This window comes from Siphateles boraxobius, unplaced genomic scaffold (genome assembly GCF_051911475.1).
Source record: "Siphateles boraxobius isolate OS27281-9 unplaced genomic scaffold, OSU_SipBor_1 13, whole genome shotgun sequence".
In the NCBI taxonomy this organism is placed as follows: domain Eukaryota; kingdom Metazoa; phylum Chordata; class Actinopteri; order Cypriniformes; family Leuciscidae; genus Siphateles; species Siphateles boraxobius.
Window position 1 is genome coordinate 1,903,326 of NW_027508733.1, and position 23,175 is coordinate 1,926,500.

Sequence of the window (23,175 nt, forward strand, 5' to 3'; positions counted from 1 at the left end):
TTCAGCGTGAGAAATACAATGTGTGGCAGGAGAGCGTGACAAAAGTCCGAAATGAGTGACTGTCACGCTCAATGCGTGACGCTTGAGAGCCCTGCATTGTATTGCACACGTAGCTTTAGCATCATGCTAGCTGATGCAACAATCAAAACTGCTATCCTAAACTCTCATTAGGAAATCCAATTAATTTGAGTGAATCACAAAAATGGTTAATGTAATTGAATTGGTTAAAAAAAAACTTTCGTATTTTTCTAACTTTGTGTAAATGTCGCTAACTCTTAAATTTTAGCATTTAAGTGCCAACTCCTTACCATAATAAGTAGCTTGACCGTTCCTAAACTCTCCTACGAAGCATTAGGACATCTAATAGTGAATAGCTAAAACTGTTAATTTAACCTAATCAGTTATTTTTATTTGTAACTTAAAGTGGTAACTGCTAACTTTTAGCATGTAAGTGCTAATGTCTTTTCCAAAATAGCATCTTAACTCTAGCGTACCAACTTTCAATTTGCAGTAAACTTCACAAATGAGTTTCAAAGCTTCTCCAACACTGAAATTGACACGAGAACAACAACAAAATGTCCCCCGTTCAGCCGGCTGTGCTGCACGACAACCTGTCAAGACAGTAATTAGCGATCAGAGCCTGTGAGAGCACAGCAGACGGCATCGCAGCCAATCAGACGGCGCCGTGCCGAGGGTTTCGGTGGCTGGGGGGTTTGAGGGGGGGTGGAGTGATTAGTGCTCTGGGACCATGATCACTGCCTAGTAAACATCTGAATCACAGCGACCCGCACACACACTCAAGACAAACACCAGGAGCAATTTTGAGGGTGTCACCATTAAAAAACAAAGACTGATAGTGAGTGATTTACAACCCCTACGATTATAATAACAAAGGCATTGAAAAAAACAACAACAGACTAATGTGGTCTCGTTAATGTCTCAGTTGTTTCTCCTAAACTACACTGAGCATAAACGGACGACAAATGGAGGCTAAAGAACTGATCTCAAGGCCCCCTGAAATCCAAATGTGTTAGCCTTAAGGTTGTGATCATGTTTCAAAACAACGACAAAGTTTACATTTAGGAGATATAAGCATTCAAAACATCCGCTAAAATGGATCACAGGTTTTTATGACATCATCGGGACTTCAGCTTCTCATCACATCTTCTGTCCAATCAAATGCTCTCTATAATCTAAAGCTCCGCCCCCTCTGCTAAAACACCACCTGGCCGAAGCAACCGTTGACATTACGGAGCAATATGGGTTTGAGTGTGTGTTCGGTTGCTCAAACGCTCGAGTTTTATTCCATTTTCCAACTGTACGTTTGTTAAGAATGAAATGGCTAGAATTTATTCACATCTCTACTATTGAATCAAGTACAACTTGCAGTCTGTGAGGTAAACTAAACGCTATTGGCTATTTGAAAAGGGGGAGGGGCCATTCACTATGTCCCGCCTTAGCTTCCTGTTTCAGTGGAAATTACGTCAACGCATTAAACAAAGCTGCGCGTTACAATGCACTTCAGTGGGCCTTTAACTTTAATTTTTTAGCCCAAAAACTCGTTTTCGCGTCCCAACATTGCGTCTATGATGCAACTGTGTATTTTTAACCAATTTTGGAGAAAATACATTCTGTCTAAGCATTTTTGAATGCAGAAACACATCTACGTACACATCTCCTTTGAAATGTGAATCTGAATCCAGAATAATCTCACACGTACAAGCAGCCTGCCAACTTGTAATAGTTTTCACACCCTCATTGAATACAAAGTGAAGGCATCAGATGTATGTTGCCTTCTCTTCTGGGCTACCCTACAAAACCAACAAATAGGAGAACAGAACAATTTCGGGCACACAAAGACTGTATCTGACAGCGGCCCATTCTCATGTTATCTCTCAGGCGGTGCTTGAATTACACCTCTTTTAGGATTGAAAGCAGTAGGTGGAGGCTTTACCTCCGCTTTCATCCCGCACTCACCCCTCTTTACTTCACTTGACTCTTTGTTTTGTTTCCCTAATGCGTCGCTAAACCCATCTTAGGGGAGAAATGGTGCAGAACAAATCCTGACTTCGAGCTTTGGAAATTAAAAGACAGCGCAGGCCCCGATCCGTCTGATGAAGAGATATGCACGGGAAAAGAGAGACGAAATAATCCGATAAACAGTGATCTCGCGCTTCATGTCTTTACGTGTACGGGGAGATCCTTAAACCCACACAGCGGTTCCTCTTTTATTCTTCTGATGATTATGAAACAGCCTTGAAACTGTAATTGTGCGAAATTATACACTTTCAATAAACGAATCGTGGGTCATCTGAACAACTTGTCGATTAATCAGTTTTAAGGATGTCCTATATAATTAGCTTAGTCTTGGGTTCACCTGACCTAAAAAACCTAAAAAAGCTAAATTTCTTGATTAACTAGTGGGTTATTGGGCAGCTAGTTAACCAGTTGATCATTATTACGCATTCATAATGTTAAGTAAAGCTTAAGTTTAGTTTTAACCTTAAAAAAAGTCATAAACATAAGGCCAGAAACTTAATGCAAGTATATGAATGCAAAAATAGCCTAATTTCTTAACTTATTTGATGGCTAGTCAACTAGTTATAGTTGTAGTTGGCCCAAAATAGTCGCCCTCAACCACTGGATCTGCCAATAGTGGGCCTACAATGTTACTACGTAGATGTTGACCCAAAATGGTTGCCCTCAACCACTGAATCTGGCAATAGTGGCCCTACAATGTTACTACGTAGATGTTGACCCAAACTGGTTGCCCTCAACCACTGAATCTGCCAATAGTGGGCCTACAATGGTACTATGTCAATTTTGAACCAAAATGGTCGCCCTCAACCACTGGATATTCCAATAGTTGGCCTACAATGGTACTACGTCAATGTTTACCCAAAATGGTCGCCCTCAACCACTGGATCTGCCAATAGTGGGCCTACAATGGCACTACGTCGATGTTGACTCAAAATGGTCGCCCTCAACCACTGAATCTGCCAATAGTGGGCCTACAATGGCACTATGTAGATGTTGACTCAAAATAGTCGCCTTCAACCACTGAATCTGCCAATAGCGGGCCTACAATGGTACTATGTCGATGTTGACCCAAAATGGTCGCCCTAAACCACTGGATCTGACAATAATGGGTCTACAATGTTACTATGTCGATGTTGACCCAAAATGGTCGCCCTAAACCACTGGATCTGACAATAATGGGTCTACAATGTTACTATGTCGATGTTGACCCAAAATGGTCACCCTAAACCACTGAATCTGCCAATAGTGGGCTTAAAATGTTACTATGTAGATGTTGACCCAAAATGGTCGCCCTCAACCAGTGGATCTGCCAATAGTGGGCCTACAATGGTACTAAGTCAATGTCAAACCAATATTGGCTGCCCTCAGCTAATTACATTGACATTTGCATTGCAGTTACTCTTAATTCTTGGGGGGGATTATATTACTTATGGACTTTTAAGACACCTGAGACTTGACTTTTAAGCTCGAGTTTCATCTTAGTTTGCTTACATAAGGCCAGTGAGCCGGTGAGCAGCGGAGACAGCAGCAGGGCGCTTAGGGAGAGCAGGATGGGCAGGTGGCCGGCTGGCATCATGTCACAGATGACCTTTGACCTGGCTGGAGAGCCGCGGCCCCACAGGCTGGAGACGAGGGGTCGGCACACTGGACGTTTGGCACTCTGGAGGAGAAAAACAGAAGAATCCTGATGAGTATTGGCATTCACTGACAGACAGGCAAGATAAACACCAGTATGTTAACATAGTTTCACCAGTCAACCATCAAATGTCCATTCACAAGCTTTACCAGAATGTTCACTTTGAGCCTGTTCAGAGACTCCCAATTTCAGTTTTACACAACTCATAATTAGTCAGGCTTTATCACTGGATCTTGTCATTATTTACTTATCCACCAATCTTGTAATTACCAAGCCACTCATCAATATTTCAGACGGCGTCTCTTTGTTTTAGCCAAATTGCGATTAATCCCCCTGTCACAACTCTCTTTGCCTCAGGAGTCGACTTACGTGTTGCTGTGTCTCTCATACACACAGGGCGGAAACCCAGCGAATGTGCTTGTACACCATTTAATTAAAGATGGCAAGAACATCAGATGGCAAGATGGCATGAGACGTGCAAACACGCGTAGTTGCTTTCGGAAGCACTCGCTCACGTCGAGAATGAAAGAGATGTTGACATGAAGCACTGAGACTCTAAAGAGTGACTGTGTCTTCTGTAGACGAACCTCCAGGCCTGTGTGACTCAATAAGGGTGTTCAAACAAGTCGGAGTCCAAGATGGCACTTTCTTAAATTTGTGCCTTCGGGTTCTGGTGGAGTCGAGGAACTACTAAACGAATTGGCAAATTGGAGATATTAAATGTCTAAAAAAATTAACTAGAAATAATTGCCACCACAACCACTAAATGGTAAAAGTAAATTAAATTAGTTTTAAACAATAAATTAAAGAATAACTTGAGTAAAAAAAAAAAAAAAAAAAAGATTAAATAAAGGGTGTGTTAAATGATGGCAAAAGTAATTTAACTGTAAAAATAGGAAAAACAAGCAGGTATAATAAAATATCCAATATCAGCCAATATGAATAAATAATAAAAATGTAATAATAATAATAATAATATGGTTATGGACATAGGGCTGACATATTGTGAATTCTTAATAAAAATAAGCAAAACATTATTTTATAATATTGTATAAAATATTATAACTACAAAATGAACTGATAAATGGCCAAATATATTAGACATAAAACACTAAATGCTCCAAATGAATTTAGGCATCACAACATTATAAATGTACAATTTGAACAAAAATTAGTGTTAAGAGTTTGAAATAATACTTTTTTATGTTTAAGTGAGAGTCAGATTATAGAAAAGTTCATTTAAATTAGCAAGCATAATTAAATAAACAATATCAATATGGAAAGACAAATAAAATAAATAAACAATAAATACACTTTAAAAAAAATGTCAGATGAATGGCCAGAAACCAATATGGACACAGACATGATACAAACACATTGTGCATTCCTAATAAAAATAAATATTAACAATATTTCATATAATATGGTATAGACCTTGTGTAGCCACGCCCCTTTTCAGCGCTGAGCTCGTTGTCTTTTGACTTCCGGTCTGTATTTTCACAGCGATCTTGCGTAGTTATGAATGAACGGCTCGTTTAAAAAATTTCCAAGGTCTATTTGTTAAGACATATGCTTTACAATGCTTATGTTAAACATTACAATGCTCATGATAACTTTCGTTAACTCTACAATAAGTAAATCAACTTCACCAGCTAATTACTCATGGACAGCGATGCCATAGAAATATACAGAGCGACCGCAAAAACGGAAGTTCAAAGAAAATATTCTAAAGATGGCGGCGCCCTCGTTTCTCTGGCGCATAAGGTCTATAAGATACAATTATAATAATACTGTTTGAAGTATTATTGCATTAGGCCTATTTGTATACAATATATAAAAAATACTTTAAATAACTATAAACGTAATGGAACTTCCAAAAAATACAAAGAAGTCCCAGACATTACACTGTAACGTTTCATCAACACTGAAACCCAAACAAACAAAATTCACAAAAAGCCAAGATCTTGACTGTGGGTGCTGACATAACGCACCACAACAGGACCCTCTTGTTCTTTCCCCAGAGGGCACGTGAGACACTTCAAACTTTAATAATAAGCCCTTTGTGTCTTCAACACAATAACACAGTCATCACATACACACGCCATGTCAGTCTGCACCACTATTTGTGCTCTTCTAGTGCAGCGTGTTAAGTTTCCAGAGAGGCTGGAAGTCATAATGCGTGAGTGAGGACCTAGTGACAGCTGGCTTGTCAGCTTGGGGTTTCCTGTCAACCTGCATGGCGACACTTGAAATTCCGCCCCACATAAACAATTGAAAGCGTCAGTCGAGGGATTCGATTCTAGAGCGCCACAACCAGAGGGCCAACGAGGCACGGCATACCCAGACATAGAGGAGAAATATGCCCATGCTGATGTACGACACTCCTCTACACTGGCCGCCCAAGTCCCACTCCTAAAGTAGCTCCCATTCACCATGTCTGGAATGTGAGGTTTCATTGCAACAAGACATTAAAAAGAAACAATGGATCTTTATGTGGGGCTGGGACAATAAATCGATGCATCGTGAATCGAGAAATGATTCTGGATTGATTCCAATTTTTCCCCGAATGCATCATGATTCTCTCTCGAATCGATTCTGAGTTTAGATTTTAACAGATGGCACTGCGTGTTTTAGAAACAGCCGTAATCTGCTGGCTTCTAATGCCTTACACACACCACTTGAACCTTTTATAAAATAATCATTCATAAAGTCCGAAAAGGTTGAAGGGAATTACAAGGGTGTTTGCAGTGGGCTGTTTACATTAATCTCACATTTATAATAAATAGAAGCACGTTGCAAAAGCACGTTATAAAAGGACGAGCGCTCTTCTTCGTGAGCATCTGAGCGTGTGATTAAAAACTAGCCTAGAGCGACATCTGCTTTTAAAAACTAGCCTAGAGCGACATCTGCTGTTAAAAGCTAGCCTAGAGCGCCATCCGATGTTAAAAATTAGGCTAGAGCGCCATCCGCTGTTAAAAACTAGCCTAGAGCGCAATCTACTATTAAAAACTATCCTAGAGCGCCATCCGCTGTTAATAACTAGCCTAGAGCGCCATCCACTGTTAAATACTAGCCTAGAGCTCCATCCGCTGTTAAAAACTAGCCTAGAGCGCATCTGATGTTATAAACTAGCCTAGAGCGCCATCCGCTGTTAAAAACTAGCCTAGAGCGCCATCCGCTGTTCAAAACTAGCCTATAGCGCCATCCGCTGTTAAAAGCTAGCCTAGAGCACCATCCGCTGTTAAAAGCTAGTCTAGAGCGCCATCTGCTGTTATAAACTAGCCTAGAGCGCGATCCGCTGTTATAAACTAGCCTAGAGCGCATCTGCTGTTATAAACTAGCCTAGAGCGCCATCCGTTGTTAAAAGCTAGCCTAGAGCGCCATCTGCTGTTAAAAACTAGCCTAGAGCGCCATCCGCTGTTAAAAACTAGCCTAGAGCGCCATCCGCTGTTAAAAACTAGCCTAGAGCGCATCTGCTGTTATAAACTAGCCTAGAGCGCCATCCGCTGTTAAAAACTAGCCTAGAGCGCATCCGCTGTTATAAACTAGCCTAGAGCGCATCCGCTGTTATAAACTAGCCTAGAGCGCCATCCGCTGTTCAAAACTAGCCTATAGCGCCATCCGCTGTTAAAAGCTAGCCTAGAGCACCATCCGCTGTTAAAAGCTAGTCTAGAGCGCCATCTGCTGTTATAAACTAGCCTAGAGCGTCATCCGCTGTTGTAAACTAGCCTAGAGCGCATCTGCTGTTATAAACTAGCCTAGAGCGCCATCTGCAGTTAAAAACTAGCCTAGAGCGCCATCCGCTGTTATAAACTAGCCTAGAGCGCCATCCGCTGTTAAAAGCTAGCCTAGAGCGCATCTGCTGTTATAAACTAGCCTAGAGCGCCATCCGCTGTTAAAAACTAGCCTAGAGCGCATCCGCTGTTATAAACTAGCCTAGAGCGCCATCCACTGTTAAAAACTAGCCTAGAGCGCCATCCGCTGTTAAAATCTAGCCTAGAGCTCCATCCGCTGTTAAAAGCTAGTCTAGAGCGCCATCTGCTGTTATAAACTAGCCTAGAGCGCCATCCGCTGTTAAAAACTAGCCTAGAGCGCATCTGCTGTTATAAACTAGCCTAGAGCACCATCTGCTGTTAAAAACTAGCCTAGAGCTAAGCTCAGAATCGATTCGCGATGCATTCGTAAAAAAAAATTGAATCGATCCACGAATCGCGATGCATCGATATGACCCCCTATATTCAGCCCATGATAAAGCAACCGAGTTAGGATTGCTAATAAATGCGACCATAGTTTTGGTGCAATCTGCTATTCACAACAGATAACAGGCATTCCTCGAATTGAATGCTCTCGATTCATGTTCCTCACTATGGCTAGCCCTCAAAGGCTGGTAAAAGAGGCGCATTCTGACCGCACCATCATGCAATATGCACAAGGACCAGTGTGTATGAATTATTGAGCTGTACGGAGAGGAGAATGTTATGGACTTGTTGGGATAGACACTACACGCACAGCAACACTATAAACTTTTGCGTCATGCCATTGTGTTTTGGCATGCATTCGCTGACAAAACGGGAATGTGTTGCACGCAAAACTCTACATCTCCAAGCTAACACTAGTATTTTAAACGTGCAAATAATCCAGGATTTTGCCATTATGAGCAAAGGAAATGCCTGCAGAAAACAGCATCGCAACCATGCGTTCTCTGATCCTAAATATTCAGTTCTGTCTCCCCATCTTTGTCACTACCTCCGGCCAATGCCAATATGCTATATGATTGTTTTTTCTTTTTAATGGAGAGCACCAGCAGTCAGATGTAATCAGGGTTGCGCTCATGACTGGCTAGCTTCCTAATCCTGCACGTTTCCATGCATTATTAATGCTAATATGTTGGATTCAGCACTGAAACGGAGAGATACGGCAACAGACAGAAAAGAAAAGAGAGAAAAAGATTGAAAGATCTGGCATTTGAAGCTATCAAACTGGGGTACAAGAAAAAATGCTTGCAGAAATAATAGGCGTGTTAAAATGAAGTGCATCTACATTCTAGCACATAAACACAACATAAAAACATCTTCTAAATGAACGTCGCAAAGAGTCGTAAACACTTGGACCGTCCAAGTACAACCCATGGCTGCGGTGCCGCATTAAATGCGTTCGCATTAACGTGAGTGATGATTATGAAATCCGCAGTGCTGTTTTTCCTCCCGGGAAACGCTGACAGAGAGACAGAGTTTATATGCATGTACATGAAGTAGTTCGTCCTGGTTTTTGCAGATTGATGCAAGAATGCAAAAATCTAGTAGCAGGGCACGTCGACGAAGAAACCACCGCGCCGACGCTTAGAAAAGAAACAGATGCAGCTGCGTAACAACTGGGAGGATGATAGTGTGTGTATGTGTGATTTTTAAAGCTGGATAATCAGAAGAGGAAGCCAGATTGGAGTCCCCAGTGAGTCTGTGTGAGGGAAATGGAAGGAAGAAACCATGGCGAACGTCCAATTAAAACTCCCAATTAAGCGCCCCAGAGAATGTTCCTCAATATAGAGATCAAACCGCTGATAGCGGTGCAACCGGGCGTGTTGCAAAGACATCGCGCTACAAGGTTCCCTGTTACCTCTTTAGTCACCTTTGACTCAAAAGGAACAAGATATCTTAGACGACAATATCCGTAAATTTAGAAACCAACTAATGCTGTTAGCATGCTCACAAAGAAAGATTTATTTTACAAAGTTCATGTGCGCATTAGCGCATAAGTGCATGCATTTGAGGCTAATAAAAGGCTAATTATACTTCTAAATGAGCCCAAAGTGAAGCAAAGATACTACAGCTTTTCTGCAATTCTCAAGTAACCTCTTTGACTAAAAAGAAACAACAGGGAATCTGCAAGCATTCGAAGCCAACGAATGTTAGTATGCCCACAAAGAAAGATTTATTTGACAAAGCTAGCATGATGGGCAATTAACACACTACGCATGCATTCAAAGCTAACAAATGCTAATTACACTTCTACATTAGGTAAAGAGAAAGTGAAATGATGCACACTGTGATAATTTGGTGCAAGAGTAGTAATATATCATTACGCACCACCAAAATAAAGTAGAAGGGAAACACATGATTTTTCACTAATAAAATGGGCCGGCTGATTATACACGCACTAAAAATGTGATGGTTTAAAACCAGATTCAAGACAAAAGACCTCAGAGGGATCTCATAAAACAATGCTGTGGCCGTTTCTATTTACGAGCGAATGTAATATCCCTTAAAGAGTCCCTAGTAATGGCACTGTTCCCTCCGTATGCTACAGGCACCGTTTTAAACAGAGGCCCTTCTGAATGGCTCTTGATTCTGTCCAATTATCAAGGACACACACTCCTCCTGCGGTCACACACACTTATGTGTCTGTCCACCGCAGTAAAGTGAGAGAGTTTGAGCGCACACACATCTGGCTTTCATGTCAGCACCAGATTTGACTGTGTAGTCCAGGTGGCTCGAGTTTGTGTGTGTCTCTCTTTGGTGTCCAAGCTGCCATTTTGAATTGCACACAAAGAAAGGCCAGCGGCAAAAAAACACGATCATATTCAGCCTGAGGTGCTTTCACAATTCCACCACCATTTTCTCTTCAGTTCTGACCGTATAGTTGACACTTAAAGTAAACAATAAAAACCCAAGTTTGCATAGATCACTGTGTGATGTATAATTCATAATATTTTTTTGTTGATTTTACCCCTTTTTACAAGATGTAATATAAGTCTCAGACATCCCCAGAATGTGTTTGTGAAGTTTCAGCTCAAAATACCCTCAGATCATTTATTATACCATGTTGTAAATGCCCATTTTTGAGTGGAAAGAGAAACATGCTGTTTTCGTTAAACGCAAATGAGCTGCTGCTCCGCCCCCTTTCCAGAAGAGGGCGGAGCCTTTACAGCTAGCGCCTCAAAAACTAACATCTGTTTGGTTTTGATTTTCATTTCTTATCGCGGCCAGGCTCACGTGACATTGCAGTTCTTCGTCATCATGAAAGTTTATTATATTAAAGCCATATCAGACTTCTGATATATGGTTTTCTGAGCGCACACGCACAGAAAGCTAAATGTCAAACGACAAGTCATGAGTAGGCTATTAATCTAATTTCTCTTTCATGTCTTATTGCACTTAAACTGTTTAATACACACATTTTTATTTCAAAAACACACAAAGTTCACATAAACACAGTCGCTTATGTCTGTGAATGTAAACAGCAAGGAAAGAAATTGCATGTGTATATTAGATCTGTGTATTAAAGTGACAGCAGTGTAATATAATATACTTGAATGCTGCTGTTAAATGCTCATTTAGGGGAGGAGCTAAGTTAATAGGCCAGTCGTGGGCGGGCCTGTTGTGATGTGACATCAAATGGAGCAAATTCCTTAACGGCTCATTTTGAGACACTGTTTTATATTTGTGGGGAAATAAACAAACAAAGGATGGATTTTTAACACAAATAGGGTGGTTGTGTGCACACATAATTATGTTCAAAAAGAATATAAAAGTCACTTTTGCATAATAGGTCGCCTTTAAGGATTAAATTTGAATTGTGACAAGAATAAATAGGACATGTTCTTGACAGATTTTGTGAGATTCATCCTAAAGCCTCGCCATACACAGTGCCAATGTCTAGTAATCATATGCATTTGCATGTCTTTGTGGAAGAATTATGTAAATATGTGTTTGCCAGTTCTATCCTCTCTCTCTAATGCTCCACACAGATGCATAACAATCACAGCATTATCAGGTGATTGCCTCTCATTTCAAGGCACACACCTGCCATTACCATCATGGCTGCAATCCACAGAGACACGGAGTGAAGACAGCAACGTCTTCTGTGACCAAAGCCTCCTGCCTTTGTGTTTGTTTACAGTGGCAGCGAGATGATCTACAGCTTTTCCCCGTGCTGCAGATGTGCCGCAGAGTCGAGATGAAATGCTTGATGAAAAATAACACACGCAGGAGTCGCACTGTCTCCACTTAAGATGCAGAATAGTGGCGTGGGTAAAAAAAAGAGGCAAGAGAACCAGGCAGGGGGGCTTTTGCCAAGAAAACGTCTTTCTCCTATATCCTCTCCAAACAGCCGTTACATAATTCTCGAGTCTTGAGTACAAGCAGAACGGAGGGAGTGTATGTGCGCGCATCAGAACAAAGCGAGCGGTGCTTCACGCTGATATGTCATTCTGAGAAAACCAGGTGGCACGTTTGACCTTTGCGCTTTCAGGGAGATAAATCCAGGAGTCCTTTCACTTCTGTGAGAAGAACAGACATGCTGCAATGCAGTCAAACACGCCACTCGCATGAAGTCAAAGCTTTGTTGACTTTAGTTCGTATTTCTTAGCTTTGATGCCAACGTCTACATGCTAACTCCTAAACAGGGATAAAATAATCCTTTAGAGCAGTGATTCCCAACCTTTTTTTGTCTGAGACCCCCTTTTTCCCAAGAAAATATTTTAGGGCCCCCTTGCAGCAAGGATGATAAAATGTTTTGTTTTTAAACAAACCGTATGTTTATTACTATAACCAGACATGTTTATTCACAAATAATAGCGTATAATATTGAAAATACTATAACAAAAACATCAGTAGGCCGTTTGTAATTTAAAAACGTAAGCCTAGGAGTAACCTATTAATTGGGCCTATTTGAAATGCTATAACAAAAATATCAGTATTCACACTGGTGGTGTGTAGGGAAAAAATAATTAATATAGGCTATAACAAAATGACTGGTGTCTGGGACCTCGTTGAAAAACACATTTTTTGGTCAGCCAGGGGATCGTGAATAAAATTAGCTAATGTAATATGATCGTTTGGCGCTCTAGCGATTAATAAACAAGCGTTTATTATGGAAAATGGGTCATGATGTACTCGCTCATTATATAAATTTAGTCAATTTTGCACACACAAAAAGTTACGGACTGCTGCTTTAATGCTCACTTTTCAACACTTTTCAAAATATGACTCGACACCCCGAAGAGCTCGCTGACGCCCCCTTGTGGGCTGAGACCCCCTGTTGGGAACCGATGCTTTAGAAGATATTCACATTTAAAAGTGACAGTCATGTGCACATTTTTGAATCATAAAATTCTCTCTATAGTGGTAATGTCCCGTCCCCTCACTACTATCTCCAACCGATTAGCAATAGTCGTCAAGTAGCAAGTCGTGTTTCATGAACTAAAACGCCAAATCTTCAAATGTGCCCCATCCAAACTGAGGAAATCTGCCAACACAGCACTTTCAGAATCCTTAATGTTTGCAACAAAAAAAAAAAATCCACCTTAAATTTCCTGATCGGTGCACTGATTTGGAGAGACAAGCATTGTTACGCAGTAGGATATTATTAATTTTCAGTGTAGGACATATAGTCAAAAAGACAGGTCATTGAGTCTTTGACATCAGAAAAGGCAATTTAATTACAAACCTGGCCTGGCTCTGATCTGCATTAGTCCTTGAAAGAAGAATGACGTTAGGTTCTGGATTCTCGCCAAGCCATCTACATGCAATTCTTGCCCTTTACGACTGAAGTAAGAGCTTTTCAAGGGCCACCCTAGAGGCGGAAATATCGGCGCGCATTCATATTCGGGACCCCAGTGAGGAATAAAATTACATTAAGCGCAGGTGCCCCCTGGAAATTGGAATACTTTTCTTAGATGGGTAAATAGCAGCTACACATAGATGCTAAGGGATTGCAGTATCATTCAAATCAATGTAAGTAAATTGTTATTTGGGAACCTGGCAACCTATGATTCGGCAGCTGCTCAGGAGGATGGGATGGTTCCTTTCAAAGGTGGACAATTATGCTGCCACTCACTGTTATTGGTGGAGAAGCCCGAGGTGGGGTGGACGGGCTGCATTAGCATTTCAGTGCTGTGCATTTATTTATGCTAGGTGTAACCACACTGCCTCAGGCAAGATGTTAGTGCTTTACGCTGCAGAAACATTCTGCTCTCATGAGTTTTTGAACCATTGAATTTCAACATGAATGTATTCTCTTGTCTAGCATTGATGGTGGGATTCAGTGCTTCCTGGTATTTGGGCACTAAACTCAACAACACAGGTAGTTTTGTTGTGTGTAAATGCTAGGTTAGAAGCACCATAATAGCAAACCTGCTCTGTGTTGAGAGGTAGTTGGGTTTGTATTTCGCACAAACGGCACCTGAACTACACAAGTGGAGCTGTTCAGATTAAGAGCTCTTTCCTGAAGGATGCCAGCGCCCCCCTAGTCCCATTAACTGAAATAACTTCATTGTGCTAATTAACAACCCCGGGGTCAAATCATCACCTTGTTTATACATGCTTCACTCAATGGGGCCTGCTCCGAATCTGCGAGGAGTGGCACGCCAATGGTGGCCGTGGCAACAAATGGGGAATTCAGCTTTTTTCACCCCTTTACTCGCCATAATAAAACCATTTTGCTGAAGCACGTTGACTCCTCGCCACTGTAATTACATGACAGCGCTATGGTGAGTGGGTCCAGGAGTGTATAATCACATTATGACCGCGACTGGAGCCTCGGGAGAAAACGCACCGAGGGAGACGTGGATGTGTGCGAGTGAGGTAAGTGTCCCTGGGTTCATGACTGGGCTGAGTAGATGCGGTTCCCTCCCCTCAGCCTACTGAACCGAGAGATGTGTTGAAGACAGAAAACAGATGGCCAGGTTTGGGTTTGTGTCTCCTGTCTGTCACCTCCCTCCAGCCCAGTTTGAGAATAACAACTGGCCACTTTTAACGGCTATTATACAAGCTGCGAGGAGGAAGGGCAAACAGAGTCCCGGGAGCTCTACCGCAATCCCGCTTTCCCATTTTGCCAATCTCGCTGACTGGGCTTCTGAGATGCTGCACAAGGGAGGGATTGTAGAACAAGAGTAGGGGTCAAAGGTCAGGTGACCCCACATACCCACTAGGAATGGGGTAGGGGGGTAGTTATACTCAACTTGGGCAGCCCGAGATTCTGATGTGTCCCTGAACGAGCCATTGAGGAAACAAGGACTACGCTGTCTGCGTATGAAAGTACCACTCATAAACAGGCATTGAAACACTAGATGATTGTTGGAGTTTGACCTTACAAACAGACCATGAAGGACGTGCAGTGTTCTGCGAGGCTAAGCGCTAACACTGTGTTGAATCAGACATGCTTCAATCAATGCCCAACAAATCCTTCCCTTGCCAGCCCAAAAAAAAAGAAAAAAAAAAAGTTACCTCTTCGGACAACTGAAGATCTGCAGGAGGCTCAAGGTCAGAGGTCAAGCAGCTGGTAAAAGCCCTTTTTTTAAACACACAGCATTCCTGCACTCCCCGTTAGGAAACATACACTTTCGTTCAAAAGCTTGGGATCAGTAAGATTTTTAATGTTTTTAAAAGAAGTCTTTTATGCTCACCAAGGCTGTAATTTATTCCTGTGATCAAAGCTGAATTTTCAGCATCATTACTCCAGTCTTCAGTGTCACATGATCCTTCAGAAATCACTATAATATGATGATTTGATGCTCAAGAAACATTCATTATTATTATCGATGTTAAAAACAGTTGTATAATAGCAGTTTTTACAGGATTCTTTGATGAATAGAAAGTTCAAAAGAACAGCATTTATTTGAAATAGAATCTTTTGTAACATTATAAATGTCTTTACTGTCACTTTTGATCAATTTAATTCATCCTTGATGAATTAAAGTATTGATTTCTTTCATTTATTTCCCCCCAAAAATGAAATAAAAATTCTTACTGATCCCAAACTTTTGAACGGTAGTGTTTAATGTTACAAAAGCTTTCTATTTCAGAAAAATGCTGTTCTTCTGAACTTTCTATTCATCAAAGACTCCTGAAATAAAAATGTAAATAACTGTTTTCAACATTGATAATAATGAGAAATGTTTCTTGAGCATCAAATCATCATATTAGAGTGATTTCTGAAGGATCATGTGACACTGAAGACTGGAGTAATGATGCTGAAAATTCAGCTATGATCACAGGAATAAGTCAATTTATTTATAGTAAAACAATTTACTATATATTCACATGTTTTAAGTTATAATAATATTTCACATTGTTACCCTTTTTTTGCTGTTGTTGTATTTTTAATCAAATAAATGCAGCCTTGATGAGCAGAAGAGACTCCTTTTAAAAACATAAAAAAATATCACCAATCCGAAACTTTTGAACGGCAGTGTACATGCCGGGATCCAAGTCTATTAAAAACAAATTCATTCAGCCCCTACGCTTACACGCGATAACTAACCGCAGCATAAAAAGATGCCAGCATTGCGTGCCATGAACAGCCCTGTAGGCACCTCGTTCATGTCAGGCAACTGGCCTTTTTTAACACCGTATCAGGCGTTAAGTCAACGCTGCATGGTGTGAGGTGTACTCCGCATGAGTTCAAGAGGCGCCTTCATTTCTTTATCTCTAAAGAGATCTGACAGGCCCCTGTGAGCTGCGAGACAGTACCTCTCACTAGAGCTCGCGCATCAGCTGCCCTGCGGTCTCCAGCTCGTCCAGAGGGTTCGAGCGGTCAAAGAAATGACAAGCATTCCCAGGACGAACAGGTAAGAGGATGACAGTGCTGTACCGCGAGCCTCGCTCTGTCCTCTCACAGAACCCCTCCATCAACAATGCTCAATTGACTCGCGTTCATGGAACAACGGGTCTAAATAAAAGAGGGAAAACGAGCTTTACTTGCTCTGGGAAGGACAGAGAACACAATGAGGTCAATCCAATGAATCGATAACAGGGATTGGTTGAGGGAATTGACTTAGGGACGTTTTCCCGCAAGCAAGTCGTGCTGATTATACAACAATCAATTTTTCATCACTGTAACAATTGGCGGCGCTGACCGAAAACGTGCCATTATGGGAACGCAAATCCAATACTGTAGGTTCGATGACTTGTTAGAGATCCTACTATTAACTAAGGTACACTCAAAGCTCTCATGAGATCTCCAATCAGATGTGGACAAATAGACTCTAATTCTTATCTTAGACACAGCTACTTTAGTTTCGAGCCTAATATCGATACTTTGAGTACGAGTTTCTTTGTGTGTACAAGGAAGCAGAGAGCTTTTCTCTCTAGGATCCCCCCCTTCTCCTTCACACCGCCCCAGTCTCGTTAGGACCCGCTGAGCGTGAACGGGAGTGTGTGGGCCGACTTAATCAAAATCACTCGCAAGGAATTTGAATACTTTAAATTAAGAAGCTGTGACGCTCTTTTCTCCCGGTCTCTCCGGTCCAGCCACCTGGTGCGTTACGTCTGCTGATTACGGAGAAACGTGTAGGAGGAGGTGCCGAAGAAGAGCTGAACACATCAAGTGTTGAGCCTCCAACTGTGCTGGGAAGGAATGAAATGAAAAAGGACAACACAACCTCATGTTGTCTTTATTTTTATGTCTTTATTTTGGCAACCGCCGCAAAGCAACGGCTTCCTCAAAGGGGGAAGGTTGTGTTCAAGGGGTGCACTCTTTTATTATTTCCATCTATTCCTCTAAAGCCTTTGTGCACCTGATATGTGTGCTCTAGATCCTCAAGTGCACTCTGAAACAACAGCTAAGGGTGGTTATGTGGCATCATTTAGGGAGGTGCTTGAATGTAGGCAGATTGTTAAGCCAGGATGGAGCTGTCAGCAGATAAGTGCGTTTGCTTGCTAAATATGTGATGCTAGTCCTTCTTTCCATCTGTTTGGTTGTGAAGAGGAGTGGGGGGGGGAGAAAGTACTGTGAAAAATGAAGAGGGTAAGAGAGAGCAAAAGAAGCAGGTTTTCAGAAAACCTGGTAAAAAAAACAAAAACTGAAGGCTGTCATTCCAGTACAGCCCAAGCTGTTCGGTTTTCGTCAGGCGTGCCCAGCGAGATACAGCCCGCTCCATATGGCTCGCTCGGATCTGCCATCTCTAGGGAAGAACTGCCTGCGTGCGTGTTGGGAAGAACGGGATTGTGTTTCACTATGAAATGCTCATGTTTATGCAGAATATCAAGCCGAGTATCGTTACCGCTGTCCAGTTCTGTCTAAAATAGAAGCAGACGTCTTTTCCAATGTATTTTCTCTGCTTTGTTGAGTTTCCAGAGTGCTTTAGAAATGATATCGAGTCCAGGAAAACTTTCCACAGCATACCTTGCTAAGGGAGATGCTCTCTCCCAAACCTAGCAACCTTGAGCATATTCCCGTGGTGAAATTGTGAGTTCCAGACAGACTCCGCAAACCAAATTTTTTTTTTTTATAACAACAACAACACCACTGCAGACATGGCTGTTTAAAAATAAAAAAAATGAATGTTTATGCTTATAAAAGGTAGGCCACATCGGTAGACAAATAATAATAATAATAATTGAACAAAAATGTTCGTGTATGTCCTATATACACACACACACGGACAAAAACATTAACATTCTTAATGCAAGGTTATTATGTATTGTATAATACATAATGTATTAATATTATGATTAATAATAAATAAAAATGTAAATTTGCTTCTCAAGTCATCTTTTTTTTATATTAAACACGCACATATACATTAGGGCTGTGAAACGATTAATCTTTAATAGCATCCAAAATAAAAGTTTGTATTTACATAATATATTTATTTATTTTTTATATATAAATACACACATATGGATATTTTTAAGAGATATTTGCATGTATATACTGTATCGATATTTATACATCATTTATATTATATATAAATAACACATTTTTCTTAAATATATACATGCATGTGTGTGTATTTATATATACAAAATAATTATACGCAGTACACACACACATATTGTAAACACAAACTTTTATTTTGGATGAGATTAATCGTTTCACAGCCCTACATTTGTAAAACATAATATATAACCACAGCTTTGTGCATGGAAAACATTCTCTCTGATAAATCAGGGGCAATAAGAGTTGTGAGGACTTGTGTGTGGAGCAAGTGTAAATGGTAACAAGGCCCGAGGGGCCAAACAGACAGGCATTGGGGATTATAGAGTGGGATTGAATAGGCTCATGTATGGAGCACACATGAGAGAAACAGCGCGGGGAGCCCTGTTTACTAGAGCAAGCTATTCCCCGGAAGCACACGGGAGGGGTTGCTTACACACAAGCAGGGAGTACATGTTGGATCTGGATGAAAACAGATTTGGCTGGAGTCACGTAAAGATGATAGACTAGAACAAATACGCTCGGAAAACAAAGGTGCTGCCCGACGGACCAAATTATGGGTCGCTTTCTGCATGTGCAAGACCATTTAGAGGGATGAATGTGAGACGCCACTACAAAAACGCTCAAGAACATTCACATATTGCACAGCCAATAAACTTAACCTTCCTCTAATTTTACCCAATAAACTGTCACAATATCCTGTTAGATCTCCAAATTAAGTTTTATTTGAGGCTCAATTTGACTTTGATTTGGTCACGCAGCTACTAGAACACAAAATTACTGAGGAAATAGGGAGGGAAAAGTATACTGTGCATGTAAACTATAGTATGCATACTGTAGAAGCAATATCAGCCACCATTTTTAACATCTCTTTCTTGACCCATTTCATCAAATTTCAGACACATAAAATGGATTTAAAAGGCTTTTTTTAGTTTATATCCCACTTGTTGAAAAAAAAATCATTCAACGTAACTAGCAAGTGTCGATGCAGCATACAGCAATCGCTGCAGAATAACTTCTGTTTCACATGTTATTTTAAGAAACTAGTATTCCACCTAGAGCATGCTATTTAAAAAATATGTAGTATACAGTACACAGTTAACAGTAACATGTAAGCTAGTATTCCATTTCGAACATGATATTTAAAAAAAAAGGATGTAGTATGTGGTACACAGTGAATACATTTTATTTTAAAATAACTAGTATGCAGTATATAGTTTTTACAGCACACATTTTTAATAAGGAGTGAGCTAGTATACCATTTTGAACATGCTATTTAAAAAAAAATACGATGTGGGATTCAGGTGGAGGATTCATGTGTTTCACTTGTATGTTTTACTTGTGATATGTTTCCTCCCTTTGTTCTTTTCTATTCATTTGTTCTGCATTATTCCTGTACTGCCAAAAAATTGCAATAAAATAGGATGTAGTACGCAGTACACAGTATATAAACAACACAATTTTTAGTAACGAGTAAGCTAATATTCCATTTCAAACATGCTATTTAAAAAATTGTATTTAGTATGCAGTATACAGTTTATACTGCACATTTTTTATTAACATGTACGTGTTAATCATTTAATTTCAAACATGCTATTTCTAAACAAATCGGATGTAGTATCCAGTACACAGTATATCTGCACAAATTTTAATAAGAGGTAAGCTAGTATAAAATTTCACACATGATATTTAAAAAAAAAGGATGTAGTATGCGGTACACAGTATTTACAGTACCTATTTTTAAATAACTAGTATGGAGTATATAGTTTTTACAGCACACATTTTTAGTAACGAGTAAGCTAGTATTCCATTTCAAACACACTATTTAAAAAATAGTATGTAGTATGCAGTACACAGTTTATACAGCACTATTTTTAGTAACATGAACGCTATAATTTCCAGTACACAGTATATCATCACAAATTAAGCTAGTATAACATTTTGAACATGCTATTAAAAAAAAAAAAGGATGTAGTAAGCAGTAGACAATATATAAAGCACAACTTTTAGTCAGGAGTAAGCAAGTATGCCATTCTGAACATTGCCAGTGTCTGTGCTGTAACATAGCTTGGCGAGTGTGTGCTAAGAGCTAGATTTAGTATGTGTGTGAGAGAAAGGGATGGGGTCAGTGAGAGTGGAGTGCAGCCGTTCGCCATCGCTCCCCGTGGAAATGTGAACCAGCTGTGGCATTCTGGGGGCCGATCTGCTGGGGCCGATAACACTGGCCCTTTTGTCCATCTGCCCTGACTTTCTGACATTCTCCCACTCGCTCTCCCTCTCATTCCTCATCCCTCACTTTCGCTCCAGATCTCTCACTCAACCATCACTCGGCTAGAGAAAACAATCTTCAATCGGTAAATGGGGGCTCTCGGTCTCACACACGATTGAAAGGCAGTCACAGAGACACAATACGTTATAAGCAAACAAACGGAAGGCAGGCGACACTAAAGAGACCTGATGGGTTGTTGAAGAAAACAGACAAAAGGTGGCCGTTTCAAAAAACCTATTTTCCATCAAAAAACAACAACAAAACAGCCAGGGAAACATCCAAGAATTTCATCTTATGCATCCTCTGCAAGAAAGTCAGTCTAAAAACTACATATTACAAGACTTTTAATACAAGTAATCTGAAAACCGAGCTAAGCTGCTAGAAAACTACTAAACTGTTGTAGAAAACTGTGCTTAACTACGCTAGAAAACTGTGCTAAACTGTGGTTGAAAAAAGCTGACCACCCCTGAGAGTCATTGTATAACACACACATTCGTTTCTATGACGAACAGGACCAAGGTGATGCTAAGACAGACTTGTGTTAGCAAATAAAGCCTCTCAGAGATTAGCAGCCTCATCGAAATGACGAAGCATGAGGCTTTTGTTTACTCTCCACTCTTATTAGCTTGCAGCACAGATAATTGTCATTTCAGAAGAGGCTTTACGAAAACCAAATTCCACATTCCTTGTCAATGCGGAATGTCCATTCGGCCGACATAAACTACCTTTCCTCCCTGCGCTAGGCAGAACCCTTTCCCAGCATTCCACTGCTAAAATAAATGACCAGACTCTGAATGGTATTTTAATGAGAGTGTGGGAGTGGAACTGTTAAGCGCAGCTCTCCGCATGCCAACGTCTGAGCCCGGCCTCCCTTTATGCCGCTAACAATTAGTTAGCTAATCAGCAACCACTGTGAGAGAAATATAGTTTCATAAACACAATATGATGGGGACAATCAGGCTATTTGGAGCAAGCTACAGGAATGATAACAATATGTGCGTGGTGCACTTAGCGGTGGCTACGTACCCTTGGAAGGAGGGTGTACGCTAACCTTTAAAGAGCAGGTTAATGTATGGAGAGAGGTTTTACAGCCAGGGATGAATTCATTACAGTGACAATCTCAGCTGATTTGGCATTCCAACCTTCTGCCTATAAACCTACGGATGGCATTTTGAAACCCTCCGGTTTTAACCTTAATCTAACCGTCATCTAAGAGGAGACAGGTGAATATCAATTATGTACTGAGAGGTATCAATGTCAAACAGACGGTCTGAGCTGCATGGGTCCATTAGGGGCAGTCATGGCCTAATGGTTAGATTCAGACTGGTAACCCGAAGGTTGCAGGTTCGATTCTTAAAACTGACAGGAAACGACTGAGGTGCCCTTGAGAAAGGCACCCAACCCCCAATCGCTCCCCTGGCGCCACAGCAAAATGTCTACCCACTGCTCCATGTGGGTCCACAGTTTGCAGTGTGTGTGTGTGTGTGTGTTCACTACTCACTGCTCCTAATGTGTGTGCACTAGCATTGGAATGGTTAAATGCAGAAGACAAATTCGGAGTATGGGTTACCACACTTGGCCTTCACATGTCACTTTGCCTATCATTTAGGCTAGCCTGTGTTGCTAAGGTGGGGAGTCTTGGTTTGGAAGTTTCACGCTAGCTTAACACAGTTATTTCATCATCGACTCCCTGGGCCTAAAAGATAATCTAAGACTCCTTGCTTGGGATTTTACTGTGGGTTCAAGAAGGTGGCAATGCGGTGGCAGAGATTAGTCTGCATGAGATGTTTCAGGAAGCCTTTCGGTCGAATTTACTAGGATGTTCCCTGACAGCAAGCTTGTTTTAACTTAACGGCCACCGTGTTGAAAGCAATTAAGGCTGCTGTTGAGAGCAGCGTAACAGTCGCTGTACCATGAATGGCAAGTCTCCCGGAAGTTCCATTAAATCCTGAGGTGGGAGTCTGCAGGTTACACACATACAGAATGAAAGAGGGATGGCTGAATCGTTCTCTGGAGAGGCGGGAGCCACCAATAAATCTTTGCCTATGGGAAGTGTCACTGATCCTTCTTCAGTTACTCGAGCGTGATACGCCACTCACGTTTACATCCATTTGCAAGTCAAGTGGCTCACTTCACATTCAGCACAGACAGGAGTGGCGGATAGAATCTCCCTAGGACTCGAGACAACATTGATTGATAAAAATGAAATTCATACATACAACACATGGTTGTTTATGAACGGTTACAAGGAAAGGAGACTTACAGGTAAGAACATGCAACCTTGCAAATTAAAGAACGCCTCACTGACGTTCAGCTTTCAACTACACAGGATACGACCCCTGATAAAACTGTCTAGCCTGATGTGACCCCGGGGCACCATGCGAATTCAAATCAGCTTAACAAACAGGTAGATGCTCCAGCTAGACTGTCATTCCATAAGGAGAAAGTAGTCACCATATTCTGGGAATTCCCTGGTCGAAGGAATTGGCAGTTTTAGCAGTGGCTAAAATGAAAACAATAGACATGTATTGGCAGATTAAGGGAAAGAAAAAAAATTAAATGATGGCTTCTTGAA

At 41.0% G+C, this 23,175-nt stretch overlaps 1 protein-coding gene across 19 annotated transcripts in view; it reads right to left on the bottom strand.

Moving 5' to 3' along the window:
- The window catches only part of ptprsa (protein tyrosine phosphatase receptor type Sa), a 249,630-nt gene that overhangs the window by 135,647 nt on the left and 90,808 nt on the right, over nucleotides 1–23,175 (bottom strand). For all 19 annotated transcript variants that reach the window (XM_077225921.1, XM_077225937.1, XM_077225936.1 and 16 more), the window contains one exon: nucleotides 3,532–3,700. In XM_077225921.1, coding sequence (XP_077082036.1) covers nucleotides 3,532–3,616 — 85 coding nt within the window. In that variant the 5' untranslated portion in view covers nucleotides 3,617–3,700. The remainder of the gene's footprint in view (nucleotides 1–3,531; nucleotides 3,701–23,175) is intronic.